Source organism: Bubalus kerabau, chromosome 1 (assembly GCF_029407905.1).
Source record: "Bubalus kerabau isolate K-KA32 ecotype Philippines breed swamp buffalo chromosome 1, PCC_UOA_SB_1v2, whole genome shotgun sequence".
NCBI lineage: Eukaryota > Metazoa > Chordata > Mammalia > Artiodactyla > Bovidae > Bubalus > Bubalus kerabau.
In genome coordinates, this window is record NC_073624.1 from 6,431,255 (window position 1) to 6,445,098 (window position 13,844).

At 45.7% G+C, this 13,844-nt stretch overlaps 1 protein-coding gene across 1 annotated transcript; it reads right to left on the bottom strand.

Moving 5' to 3' along the window:
• Nucleotides 1–12,663: 12,663 nt before the first annotated feature.
• On the bottom strand, nucleotides 12,664–13,844 carry LOC129641296 (60S ribosomal protein L17-like). Its single transcript, XM_055566018.1, has one exon. It carries the CDS (start codon nucleotides 13,233–13,235, stop codon nucleotides 12,681–12,683), a length of 555 nt encoding a protein of 184 aa, XP_055421993.1. The 5' UTR covers nucleotides 13,236–13,844; the 3' UTR covers nucleotides 12,664–12,680.

Below are 13,844 nucleotides of genomic sequence, written 5' to 3' on the forward strand. Positions count from 1 at the left end.
TAAAAAATGGCAGTATATATTTATAATTTTAAGTTATGAGGGATGTATCAGTTAGAAAGACCTTTGCCTTTAAAAAAAAACAGTAACAACAAAATCATAAACGCTAATTTCAAAGGCTTAAACTGTTTCTCTTCCTTTCTCTGCTCCATATAACAAGAATTACAGAAGTACGTAGCTGCTAGGATTAGTTTAGAGGCTGGATGCTGTGACAGGCAATGTCTTGAGATTCTCCTTGCCCTTTAAGCTTGATACCTCGCGTTACAAAATGACAGGTGCAGCTCCCGCCACCACATCCATATCCCAGCAGGAAGAAAGGAGAGAGGCAACATCTGTATCAGGAAAGAAACCATTTTTTCAGGAACGTCATGGCAGACTTCTCCCTGTGTCTGCTGGCCACTTGCCCACCCTAGCTGGAGTGCTGTGAAAGAAAAGAGAGTTAGAAATGGGAGTTGGGTGGGCTGGCCACAGTATTTACCACAGAGCCACAGAGATAAATACCAAAGGAAACAGTTGAAAACGTCTGCTTCTGGGGAGCAACTACAGAAGACTGGTGTTTTAAATTATAAGTCTTATAGGACTAGTTTCCTTTAAGCTATGTATACATGTAACTTATGTATGTAACATGTAACTTAAAAAATGAAAATTAAATTTCACAAAAGAAAGGGCACACGCACAAAAGAAAGAGTAAATTGTGTCCCGGGAAAAACTGATGCAGAATTCTCATCTTACTAAAGTTACTGAAGTTTAATAAAAGAATTCTTTGAACATCCTGGCAAAAGGCTAATGTCACCCATAAGGATGACCTCAGAATTCTCCATAGCAACATCTGGTACTGGACTGAGCTGACGCTGTCCTCCAGGAAAGAAAGCAGGATCCAAGAATATTATAGCCAGCCTGAGTGATTTAAAGTGTAAAGGCCATGGACACATATTCTGAAACATGCTAGAATGCAAGGAATATGGTTTCCATGGTCTCTTCTTGTGTGTGTGTGTGTATGTTGTTTATTGAAGTATAGTTGATTTACAATGTTGGGTCAGTCTCTGCCGTACAGAAAATTGACTCAGTTATACACATATATAGATTCTTCTTAAATATTTTTTTCCATTATGATATATCCCAGGAGATTTGATATAGTTCCCTGGGCTGTATCGCAGGACCTTGTTGTTTATCCATTCTAAATGTAATAGCTTGCATCCACCAACCCCAAACTCCAGGTCCATCCCTCTCCCTCCCCCCTTTCCCTTGGCAACCACACATCTGATCTCTATGTTGCTGTTGTTATTAAGTCACTAAGTTGTGTCTGACTCTTTGCGACCCCATGGACTGCGGCATGCCAGGCTCCTCTGCCCTCCACTACCTCCTGGAATTTGCTTAAATTCAAGCCTATGGAGTCCGTGATGCTATCTCACCACCTCATCCTCTGCCACCCCCTTCTCCTTCTGCCTGATCTCTATGAGTGTGGGTCTGTTTCTGTTTTGTAGGCATGTTCATTTGTGCCGTGTTTTAGATTCTACCTATAAGCGACATCATACAGTATTTGTCTTTCTCTTTCTGACTTAGTTCACTTAGTACGGTAATCTCTAGTGGCATCCATATTTTTGCAAATGCCATTATTTCATCTTTTTTGTTTTGATGATTCAGTGTTCCATTGTATGCATGTACCATATCTTCTTTATCCGTTCCCCCAATGATGGACATTTAAGTTGCTCACATGTCTTGGCTGCTATGAATAGTACTGCTGTGAGCCTAGAGGTGTGTGCATCTTTTTGGATTACAGTTTTAATTCTGTATAATACATACATGTCCCAGTATATGCCCAGGGGTGGGGTTGCTGGATCATATGACAATTCCATTTTTAGTTTTCTGCGGAACCTCCATACGGTTTTCCATAGTGGCTGCAACAACTCACATTCCCACCAAGAGTATAGGAGCATTTCCTCTTTTCCACACCCTCTCCAACATTTGTTATATGTAGACTTTTTAGTGATGGCCATTCTTTTTCATTTCTAACTTTTTATTCTGTATTGGGACATAGTCTATTAACAATGTTGTGATAGTTCTAGGTGAACAGCAAGGGGACTCAGTCATACAAGGATGGCCATGCTGACCAGTGTGAGCTGGCACCTCACTGTGGTTGTCATTTGCATTTCTCTAATAATTAGTGATATTGAGCATCTTTTCATGTGTGTCTTCTTTGGAGAAATGTCCATTAAAATCTTCTACCCACTTTTCAATTGAATTGGTTGGTTTCTTTTGTTATTATTGTTGAGTTGTATGAGTGGACTGCATATTTTGGAGATTAAGCCCTTGTTAGTCACATCATTGGAAAAGACCCTGATGCTGGGAGGGATTGGGGGCAGGAGGAGAAGGGGACGACAGAGGATGAGCTGGCTGGATGGCATCACTGACTCGATGGACGTGAGTCTGGGTGAACTCCGGGAGTTGGTGATGGACAGGGAGGCCTGGCGTGCTGCGATTCATGGGGTCGCAAAGAGTCGGACACGACTGACAGACTAAACTGAACTGAACTGAGTCACATCATTTGCAAATGTTTTCTCCCATTTCTTTCCTTTCCTTTTTTTTTTTTTTTTTTATGGTTTCCTTTGCTGATCAAAAGCTTGTAAGTTTACTTAGATCCCATTTGTTTATTTTTGGTTTTATTTCCATTGCCTTGGGGGACAGTAAATCACATCCCTCAAAGGTCCTTTCAGAAAAGTTTAAACAATACTTGAGGGAAACGAGGCCTTCTCCGATGACCCAGCAGTAGAGATCCTCCTGCAATGCAGGAGATGCAGGTTCGATCCCTGGGTTGGGAAGATCCCCTGGAGAGGGAAATGGAAACCCACTCCACTATTCTTGCCTGGAGAATCCTGTGGACAGAAGAGCCTGACAGGCTGCAGTCCATGAGGTCACTTAAGAGTTGGACATGACTAAGCAGATGACCGGAGAAGGCAATGGCACCCCACTCCAGTACTCTTGCCTGGAAAATCCCATGGACAGAGGAGCCTGGTAGGCTGCAGTCCATGGGGTCGCTAGGAGTCGGACATGACTGAGTGACTTCACTTTCACTTTTCACTTTCACTTCCATGCATTGGAGAAGGAAATGGCAACCCACTCCAGTGTTCTTGCCTGGAGAATCCCAGGGACGGGGGAGCCTGGTGGGCTGTCGTCTATGGGGTCGCACAGAGTCAGACACGACTGAAGCGACTTAGCAGCAGTAGCAGCAGAAGCAGATGATGGATGGATGGATGGATGGATGGGGTAAAAAAGGAAATCAAAATTCAAGCTGCAGAACATTTAGGAAAAAACAATAAAGTCATATGTCAGAACCTCTAGGATATGGGATGAAGCAGTGCTCTACACATATTAAAGGACAGGACTTGTTTATGTCAACAAACTAGAAAGAATGAAAGAAAAGAAATCAAAGCACAAAGAAGTTATGGAACATGCCTCAGATCACAGCCAGTACAGAGCAGAGGTAGGATCTGAACTCAGTCTGGCTTAATATGCACAAATATTGTAATTATAGCTCAGTTTGTAAGAGCCACTGTCTCAGGGTAAAAAAAAGGAAAAAAAAATTAAAAGGGTGTTCTGCTGCTGCTGCTGAGCGACTTCACTTTCACTTCCACTTTCATGCATTGGAGAAGGAAATGGCAACCCACTCCAGTGTTCTTGCCCGGAGAATCCCATGGACAGAGAAGCCTGGTAGGCTGCAGTCCATGGGGTCGCACAGAGTCGGACACGACTGAAGCGACTTAGCAGCAGTAGCAGCTGTTTATCCCAACTCCTAACTTATCTTTCCATAGTAGCTGTTTCAATTTACATTCCTACCAACAGAGTAGGAGGGTTCATTTTTCTCCACACCCTCTCTAGCATTTATTATTTGTAGACTTTTTGATGACGGCTATTCTGACTGGCGTGAAGTGATACTGATAGGAATAGAATAGGATAGTTATACAGATAGTTGTAGCAGTCCCAGTAGAGGACTATAGATAGGGCAGGAAACCTAGGAAACTTTTGGGAACCACTGTAAGTTAATGATCGCTCAAGAAGGCTATTGGAACACTGTTCAGTGAAGTAGGCTTGCTTAATGATAAAACCATAAGCAAAACCACAAGATATGCCCGAAGCCATCAGATGGAAGAAAAACGTCACCACCCTTCTACTAATACAATAATCCTAGTTTGACCTTATAGGGTCAGACACTTTCCTGCCTAATATGAAGTGGGAGCGGGTGATGTATGTCTGCACCTGCGTCCACTTGAAAGCAAGACTGGAAAGAATTGGTGCCATTTCTTCTCCAAATGATGGGTAGAATCCACCAGTGATACACTCTGGGCCCAGAGCTTCCTGTCTGGGAAGGTTAGGAAGGAGAAACTTTCTATAAGCTTTTATTTAAATCTCTATGGTTGTTTTTATTTTTGGTAGGCCAGAGTCCCTGGGCTGTGACCATCAGAAGAGTTTCATAGCCTGTTTTTCTTCCCTTTTGTAGGACCAGAAGGTTAGAGTGAGTAGAATTGACTAATTTCCCTTTCCTAGGTGGGATAAGGCTCTGGCTCTCCACCGAGGGCTGTCTTTGTTACTGAAGGGGCTCAGAACATCCCCCCGCCCCCCACCTCACCACCAAATTTGCCACCCTGACATGCTATTTTGACTTCAAAGCACTTGAGAAACAGCATTTGAATGAAGGGCACATTCTGACTTTCTTTTTCTTTCTGAAAACAGGAGGCAAAATTTCCAAGTGAAACATGTCCTCTCGGTTCCAGGAAGAGAAAGCATTCCTATCACCAGAGGCAGGGAGTTAAGAGAAATCTGTGCAAACAGACCCTATTATCAATACAATATCTCTCATCTCCCTATAGTCCTCCCCGGAGAAGGCAATGGCACCCCACTCCAGTGCTCTTGCCTGGAAAATCCCATGGATGGAGGAGCCTGGTAGGCACCAGTCCATGGGGTCGCTAAGAGTCGGACACGACTGAGCGACTTCACTTTCACTTTTCACTTTCATGCATTGGAGAAGGCAATGGCAACCCACTCCAGTGTTCTTGCCTGGAGAATCCCAGGGACGGGGGAGCCTGGTGGGCTGCTGTCTATGGGGTCGCACAGAGTCGGACACGACTGAAGCGACTTAGCAGCAGCAGCAGCAGCAGCATAGTCCTCCCATATAATTTCACTGTGCTCTGTTGCTCAGTCGTATCTGACTCTTTGCGACCCCAAGGACTAGAGCCCGCCAGGCTCCTCTGTCCATGGAGATTCTTCAGGCAAGAATTACTGGGTTACTTGTCCACAATTGCTGCTCCTTCTTTAACTGAGTATGTAGAGCACTTGGATCTCTACTCACTTCTCTGGGTCTTTTTGCCGCGAGGGCTCCCACTTCTATGTAAATAAAGCTCGTCTGCTTTGCCGCTGTCACTGTTCTATGTCAGTTCGGCTGGCAACCTTAAGAGGGTGGATGGGCCATTCTTACTTTCCCTGCACTACAGACGGAATGTATTTCAACATGGCTCGTGTATTTCAGAATGTGTTTCAAAATGGTTGGTTTCCTCTCTCCCTGCCCAAAGCGCCGTGTGAGTTCCTTTGAGTCTTTAACTCCCAGGCTCGGCTACGCTGAGCTGCCTACAGTGTAATTGTCCGGCTCCAGCTGCGGGCTTCTGCTCAGATACAGCTGTGATCCTCTGCACCCACCTCTCCCTCTGGTTTTCAGGCCACTGCTTTGCCCTGCGACCTCGGTTCTCTGACGGATCTGAGAAGAGTTACTGATTTTCAGCTTGTTCAGATATTTTTTCTTGTTGTGAGAATGGGAATGATGACTTCGAAGTTCTTTACATGCTTGACCCCCAAACTGGAAGTTCTCATTATTTCTAAGAGAAAAAAAAACAAAAAAACAAGTTACCACCCTGATGGCAAACATCCAGCAACTCTCCTGACGGACCTTGAACCTGATGTCCCTTAGGGCTCTGCCCGGGTATCCATCACTCTAAGCCAGTGACCTCCGACAGCCCAGACCCATGCGTGGGGCTCTACACCAATGTCCCTCTGCCTTTGCCCCCCACCTGGATGGCACCGGTGCCTCAAACACGCCTCACACACGCGTTAACTTGAATTCACCAGCTTTCTCCCCCAAACTAATCCACAGCTTGGGATTCCTGTCTCAAGCGGCTGGCACAAATCTCAGCTTCCTTTTGGATGCTCGTCTCTCCCTACCCCCACAGTACCTGTGAGCACCGGGTTTCATGGAGTTTGCAGAGGCTGGTTCGCCCCCAGCCACCCCCAGACGGCTCTCTTAGAGTCCTCAACGCCTCTTCAGTGGGTCGTCTCAGACACCTCCTCATCGACCCCTCTCAGACATCCTCTACTACTACTCACTGCTCCCTTCAGAGAGGGGGGATTTTCAGGAGAGATCTGCCCCCCAAAACATTCACTGCGTGCCTCTCCTGCCTGCACACAGCCAGTGGCCTCTAAGTGTATGCGGGATGAACTCTGTTTCTCCTGGCTGGCACAAGGTCAGGTGACCCTTGCACCTGCTCGGTCCTCCCACCAGAATCCCTTCTGCACTCCCAGCATTCTTCTCCTCTGAAACCTCTTACTTCCTTTCTAGGATAGACCAAGGGTTCTTGCTCAGTTTTGAGTGAGCTGTAAGCAGAAGGCAGGTTGAATGTTCCAGGTGAAGCTAACATTCGCCCACCTCTCCCCCCACTCATTCTGCCAGGGTCAGCTTGGAAGTTATCTCCTCCAGGAGGCTGTCTCCATCTCCCAGACCTGGGTGAGCTGCAGCCGCGTGTTAACCACTTGCTCTGCAGGGAGTGCTGATTTGCAGCGTTTGCCAATTTCTGTGGTGTAAATATTCCCAGCATAGCCAATTTCACGCTACCAATGTGGTATCACTGAACTTGAGCTGGGAAGAGATGCTGACATCCATTAGCTCAAGCTCGTACCAGGCGGATAAACCTCTTGGGGGCTCACATCACACCTTGTATAACCCTCCATCAAAGTAGCGCTCACCGGCTTCCCCAGTGGCTCAGTGGTAAAGAATCCTCCTGCAGTGTAGGAGACCCTGGTTCCATCCCTGGGTTGGGAAGATCCCCTGGAGGAAGGTATGACAACCCACTTGTTTTCTTGCCTGGAGAATCCCATGGACAGAGGACCCTCGCAGGTTACAGTTCATAGGGTCGCAAAGAGTCGGACATGGCTGAGCAAATGAACATACATGCATGCTAAGTCGCTCAGTCGTGTCCGACTCTTTGCAACCCTGTGGACTGTAGCCTGCTAGGGTCCTCTGTCCATGGGATTCTCCAGGCAGGAATACACACACACACACACACACACAAAGTATGGCTCACAAGAAAATGCTCAAAAACAAAAACTCTGGTGGTCCAACAGAAGGATAGGTCGAAAGGCTTAGCTCTAATCCCCACTCAATGCCTTCCTGGCTGTGTGACCAGAGGTAAGTGACCAAGCCTCTCTGAGCCTCAGAATTGTTGTCTATAAAATGGACAATATAACATGCTCTTCCTAAACCTGTATAGAAATGAAATGAATGTAAACACTGTAAAATCCTAGGAAGTTAGAGGGTCAGTCGAGGAGTAGGGAGGGACATTCATGGGGTGACGCCCTGCAGGAGAGCAGAGAAGCAGGATGTACTACCTTAGTTGGAGCCGACCTGGGAACCCTGGGCGGGAAGGCAGTGGGGAAGCCTGGGAGGGTGGTTTTTGGAGAGCAGTGTAAAGGGGCTGGGATTCATCCTCAGCCCTGGGAGCTTTGGGAAGCTCAGAAGAAAAATTAAATTGGCCATCTTAGAAGCAGGAGACCATTCGGGAGCTGCTGGCAGGCGAGGGGCATGGGGCTGGCCAGGCCAAGGCCCTTTCAGAGGTTGGGGTAAATGCCATGAGAGGGAAAGGGGTTGAGGGCCGCTGTGCTTTTTCTTCTCCGGAAATGGGGTAAAGGCCTCGCACATCTTAGTTATCAAGCTCAGGAGGCAAGAGGCTCACTAAGCATCATGGGAAATCCCCCTATCCAGCCAGGAATAGGAGAAGAACCCTGTCCTAGGGAAGATCATTTGATGAAAGAACCCAGATGACTGCATTTGTCCTGGAGACCTTAACTGGGTCAGAAGAACTCTCCACCCAGGGCCCTCCATGGCCCTCTGCCCACACTCTTTGGCAAGACTCAAAACCCCTGTGTAACCCGGGACCTTGTTAGTCAAAGAATAGGTCTGGAATCACTAGCAGCAGCAGCAGTACCTGGGAGCCTCTTAGAAATGCAGAGTCACAGGCCCCAACTCAGACCTGTAGCACCAAAATTTGCATTTTAACCAGTTCCCTGGAACTGGTGTGCTCAGTGAAGTTTGAGAAGGGCTGGCATAGGCTCCGAATGGCAGGACCTGGTCCATCTTGTGTTTCTAGGACCTTAAACACTGTGAGGGCTCACAGAGCACCAAGGGACGGACTGACAGCTGTCTGAGGGCTGTTGTAGGGGGACAGAAAGGAGAAGGCGTGTTTGAAAGTGTGAGAAGTTGAGTTCACCGAGACTGGGTGAGAGACAAGGGCTCAAGAGGGTTGATGCTGCTGTTTCACGAGGTTGACCAAGTGGATGCTCTGAGTACCCAAAACTCCTTTGCAGTCTGAACAAGGTTTCAGCTTTGGAAGGAGGCCAGGATGAGATGGAGGTCAGGCCACAGCTGTAGGAGACACCTAGGCAATATGCAAGGCAAAGGGAGAAGGGGCTAGAAAAGGGCCCGGGGCTCCAGCGTGTGGCAGGGGTAGGTTGACAAAGAAAAGTCCACTGGAAGATGACCAGTCCAAGGGGCAGGAGGCCAAGGGCACGGATAATTCATGGTCAGCTGTCAAATGCCACCAGGAGAATCAGAGAGGCAGCCTACAAACCACCCACTGCGTTTATTGATGCAATTGTTGCTATCAAGACGTCTCATTCCCCAGATCTAGGCAGACCCGAAAGCTCTTCTATCTCACAAATAAAATTTAAAAATCCAATTTTTCTTGGGTATCAAATGTGATTACAAACTTGAGTAAGTAACCCTCTGTCGATTTAAAGTGCAATTACACAATTTTTTATGGCTGCATCCAAGAACAACACTGTTATAACAATTCTACTTAAAACTCTTGTAAAATGTCAAGACCACGAGCATCATTTCCATCCTGGCTTTTATTTCTTCCTAGGGATTTTGCCATACTTGTGGTTTCTCTCCAGGGCTTTGCTAATGAAATCTGGATACCCTCTCATGTTTGTGATAATCTTCCAAAACTAACTGAGGTCACTGTACCCGGATGTTTGACCTTGGTCTTTGGCTAGGACACTAGGGCTTGACTGCCTTTCCTGGAGAGTGTGTGTGTGTGTGTGTGTGTGTGTGTGTGTTCAGTCACCAAGTCATGTCCGGCTCTTTGTGACCCCATGGACTGCAATATGCCAGCCCTCCCTGTCCCTCACCGTCTCCTGGAGTTTGCCCAAGTTCATGTCCATTGAGTTGGTAATGTCATCCAATCATCTCATCCCCTGTTGCCCTCTTCTCCTTCTGCCTTCAATCTTTCCCAGTATCAGGGTCTTTTCTAATGAGTTGGCTGTTTGCAATAGGTGGCCAAAGTATTGGAGCTTCAGCTTCAGCATCAGCCCTTTCAATGAGGGTTGATTTCCTTTAGGATCAGCTGGTTTGATCTCCTTGCTGTCCAAGGGACTCTCGAGAGTCTTCTCTAGAATTCGAAAGCGTCTTCTCCTCAGAGTGACACTTGGCTAATTAATCATTGTGGATATTTTCTGTGAACCTTTCTTTCCCGGGGCAACAGAGACACCTAAAGGAGCCTCACCTGCCTGAGGTTCTGTGCGGTCACATGAGTTACCCATTTCTGTGGTACAGTTCCTGCCTCCCCCACTCCTTCAAGATAATTACAATTACCTTGTAATTGCACACACAAAGCAAACATGTCTCTCCAATTAGTTAACAGTAATAAAAGAAAGAAGATACACAAAGTAACACATCCCAACTTAATAAGCTCCATAAAAATCCAAACAAGTCATACAGCAGTGTTCCAGTCATGTTTCACTTTACAGTGTCGTTATAGCCCTGGCTTTTCAAGGAGTGAATTTATTCAAATTAACTATAATTATTTCCATTAACAACTTTGATGCCTGTATTGCCACGGGTTGACTAGCATTGGGGGAGACTTCTAATTGTTCCCTCATCTTTCCCTTGCTTCCCTAATATTTCTGAGCGTGGCCTTCCTTCCTGCCACAACAGGGCATTCTGGATCATTAATACATACATATATATGTATATATTTATTTATTTGGGCTTCGCTTGTGACTCAGCTGGTAAAAAATCCTCCTGCAATGCATGAGACCTGGGTTCAATCAATGGGTTGGGAATATCCCCTGGAGAAGGAAAAGGCTACCCACTCCAGTATTCTGGCCTAGAGAATTCCATGGACTGTATAGTCCATGGGGTTGCAAAGGGTCGGACATGACTGAGTGACTTTCACTTTCATATATTTATTTATGTTCCAAGGAATCCATTTTCCTTTGGTGGAGAAGGTCTTAGAAACCAAAGTCTCACCATTGGGGTGCCCCCTGAGACTTGGGGGTGGCAGACCAGAGGCTACTGTGGCTTTTGGGTCACTCTTGTCAGAAACAAGCCTGGAAATATTTTTTAATTTTGAGATCTTAATTTGACAGTCAATTCTTTCAGCTTGTTGTTTTGTGAACAAAAGTTAAGGATACTGTTGTTGATCCTATCTTGATGGGACTGGGCTACAAGCAGGAACCTCCATCCTCAGTAGGAGTTCAGTTCAGTTCAGTCGCTCAGTTGTGTCCGACTCTTTGCGACCCCATGAATCACAGCATGCCAGGCCTCCCTGTCCATCACCAACTCCCTGAGTCTATTCAAACTCATGTCTATCGAGTTGGTGATGCCATCCAGCCATCTCACCCTCTGTCGTCCCCTTCTCCTCCTGCCCCCAATCCCTCCCAGCATCAGAGTCTTTTCCAATGAGTCAACTCTTCCCATGAGGTGGCCAAAGTATTGGAGTTTCGGTTTTAGCATCAGTCCTTCCAATGAACATCCAGGACTGATCTCCTTTAGAATGGACTGGTTGGATCTCCTTACAGTCCAAGGGACTCTTAAGAATCTTCTCTAACACCACAGTTCAAAAGCATCAATTCTTCAGTGCTCAGCTTTCTTCACAGTCCAACTCTCACATCCATACATGACCACTGGAAAAACCATAGCTTTGACTAGACGGTCCTTCGTTGGCAAAGTAATGTCTCTGCTTTTTAATATGCTATCTAGGTTGGTCATAACTTTCCTTCCAAGGAGTAAGTGTCTTTTAATTTCATGGCTGCAGTCACCATCTGCAGTGATTTTGGAGCCCAGAAAAAGAAAGTCAGCCACTGTTTCCCCATCTATTTCCTATGAAGTGATGGGACCGGATGCCATGATCTTCGTTTTCTGAATGTTGAGCTTTAAGCCAACTTTTTCACTCTCCACTTTCACTTTCATCAAGAGGCTTTTTAGTACCTCTTCACTTTCTGCCATAAGGGTGGTGTCATCTGCATATCTGAGGTTATTGATATTTCTCCCGGCAATCTTGATTCTAGCTTGTGCTTCTTCCAGCCCAGCATTTCTCATGATGTACTCTGCATAGAAGTTAAATAAGCAGTGTGACAACATATAGCCTTGACATACTCCTTTTCCTATTTGGAACCAGTCTGTTGTTCCATGTCCAGTTGTCATTGTTGCTTCCTGACCTGCGTATAGGTTTCTCAAGAGGCAGGTCAGGTGGTCTGGTATTCCCATCTCTTTCAGAATTTTCCACAGTTTATTGTGATCCACACAGTCAAAGGCTTTGGCATAGTCAATAGAGCAGAAATAGATGTTTTTCTAGAACTCTCTTGCTTTTTTGATGATCCAGAGGATGTTGGCCGTTTGATCTCTGGTTCCTCTGCCTTATCAAAAACCAGCTTGAACCTGTGGAAGTTCACAGTTCACGTATTGCTGAAGCCTGGCTTGGAGATTTTGACCATTATTTTACTAGCGTGTGAGATGAGAGCAATTGTGCGGTAGTTTGAGCATTCTTTGGCATTGCCTTTCTTTGGGATTGCAATGAAAACTTTTCCAGTCCTGTGGCCACTGCTGAGTTTTCCAAATTTGCTGGCATATTGAGTGCAGCACTCTCACAGCATCATCTTGTAGGATTTGAAATAGTTCCACTGGAATTTCATCACTTCCACTAGCTTTGTTCATAGTGATGCTTTCTAAGGCCCACTTGACTTCACATTCCAGGATGTCTGGCTCTAGGTGAGTGATCACACCATCGTGATTATCTGGGTCGTGAAAATCTTTTTTGTACAGCTCTTCTGTGTATTCTTGCCACCTCTTCTTAAAATCTTCTGCTTCTGCAGGTCCATACCATTTCTGTCCTTTATCGAGCCCATCTTTGCATGAAATGTTCCCTTAGTATCTCTAATTTTCTTGAAGAGCTCTCTAGTCCTTCCCATTCTGTTGTTTTCCTCTATTTCTTTGCATTGATCGGTGAGGAAGGCTTTCTTATCTCTCCTTGCTATTCTTTGGAACTCTGCCTTCAGATGCTTATATCTTTCCTTTTCTTCTTTGCTTTTCGCTTCTCTTCTTTTCTTTTGTTTTTACTTTTATTTGCATTTATTTTTTGTGGCATTTATTCCCGGGCCATAAGTGTTTGTTTCTTCAGTTTCTTCTGGGATATCTTTTTCTTCTGTGCAACCTCCTCTTCTGGTTTAGGAACAATCTGTTCTTTTTCAGTAAGGATCATCTCAATGTGGCAGGGAGAGCTCCTGTAGGGGTTGATCCAACCGTGAGCTCTGTAAGTCCTGCGCCGCATCTTGGGGGCTTTGTTCACTTGGATGTGCTCAATGACCAGAGAATCTACATCTAAGCCCTTAAGTTCAGCATGACTCTCTGCATTTTTGAGCATGTATAGTAAAAATTCAGCACTCTCTTTGGGCCACCGATCCTGCGTCCAGCCCCACTGTTTGGCCTGTGCACACCCACCAACTCCACCGTTGTAACAACGGAATGGCACACATTGCTTCTTTAAAGTGGCATCCTTCAGATACTTGGTGGCTTTTTGGATATGCATACCCTTTATGGCCTGGGCAGTTTCACGAGTGTTCTTAAAGTGAACACGAAGATTTAAACCTCTTGATTTGCATGATTTTGTGGGGTTTTCTGGATCAAGTGAATAGCACACCATTGTTAGGGGTCACCTCAGGCCGCTTACTGGAAAAGGCTGCTTCTCTTCTTCCCACAGCTATTTGTAAGGCCTTCCCAGACAGCCATTTTGCTTTTTTGCATTTCTTTTCCATGGGGATGGCCTTGATCCCTGTCTCCTGTACAATGTCATGAACCTCTGTCCATAGTTCATCAGGCACTCTGTCTATCAGATCTAGTCCCTTAAATCTATTTCTCACTTCCACTGTATAATCATAAGGGATTTGATTTAGGTCATACCTGAATGGTCTAGTGGTTTTCCCTACTTTCTTCAATTTAAGTCTGAATTTGGCAATAAGAAGTTCATGATCTGAGCCACAGTCAGCTCCCAGTCTTGTTTTTGCTGATTGTATAGAGCCTCTCCATCTTTGGCTGCAAAGGATATAATCAATCTGATTTCAGTGTTGACCATCTGCTGATGTCCATGTGTAGAGTCTTCTCTTGTGTTGTTGGAAGAGGGTGTTTGCTATGACCAGTGAGTTCTCTTGGCAAAACTCTATTAGCCTTTGCTCTGCTTCATTCCGTATTCCAAGGCCAAATTTGCCTGTTACTCCAGGTGTTTCTCGACTTCCTACTTTTGCATTCCAGTCCC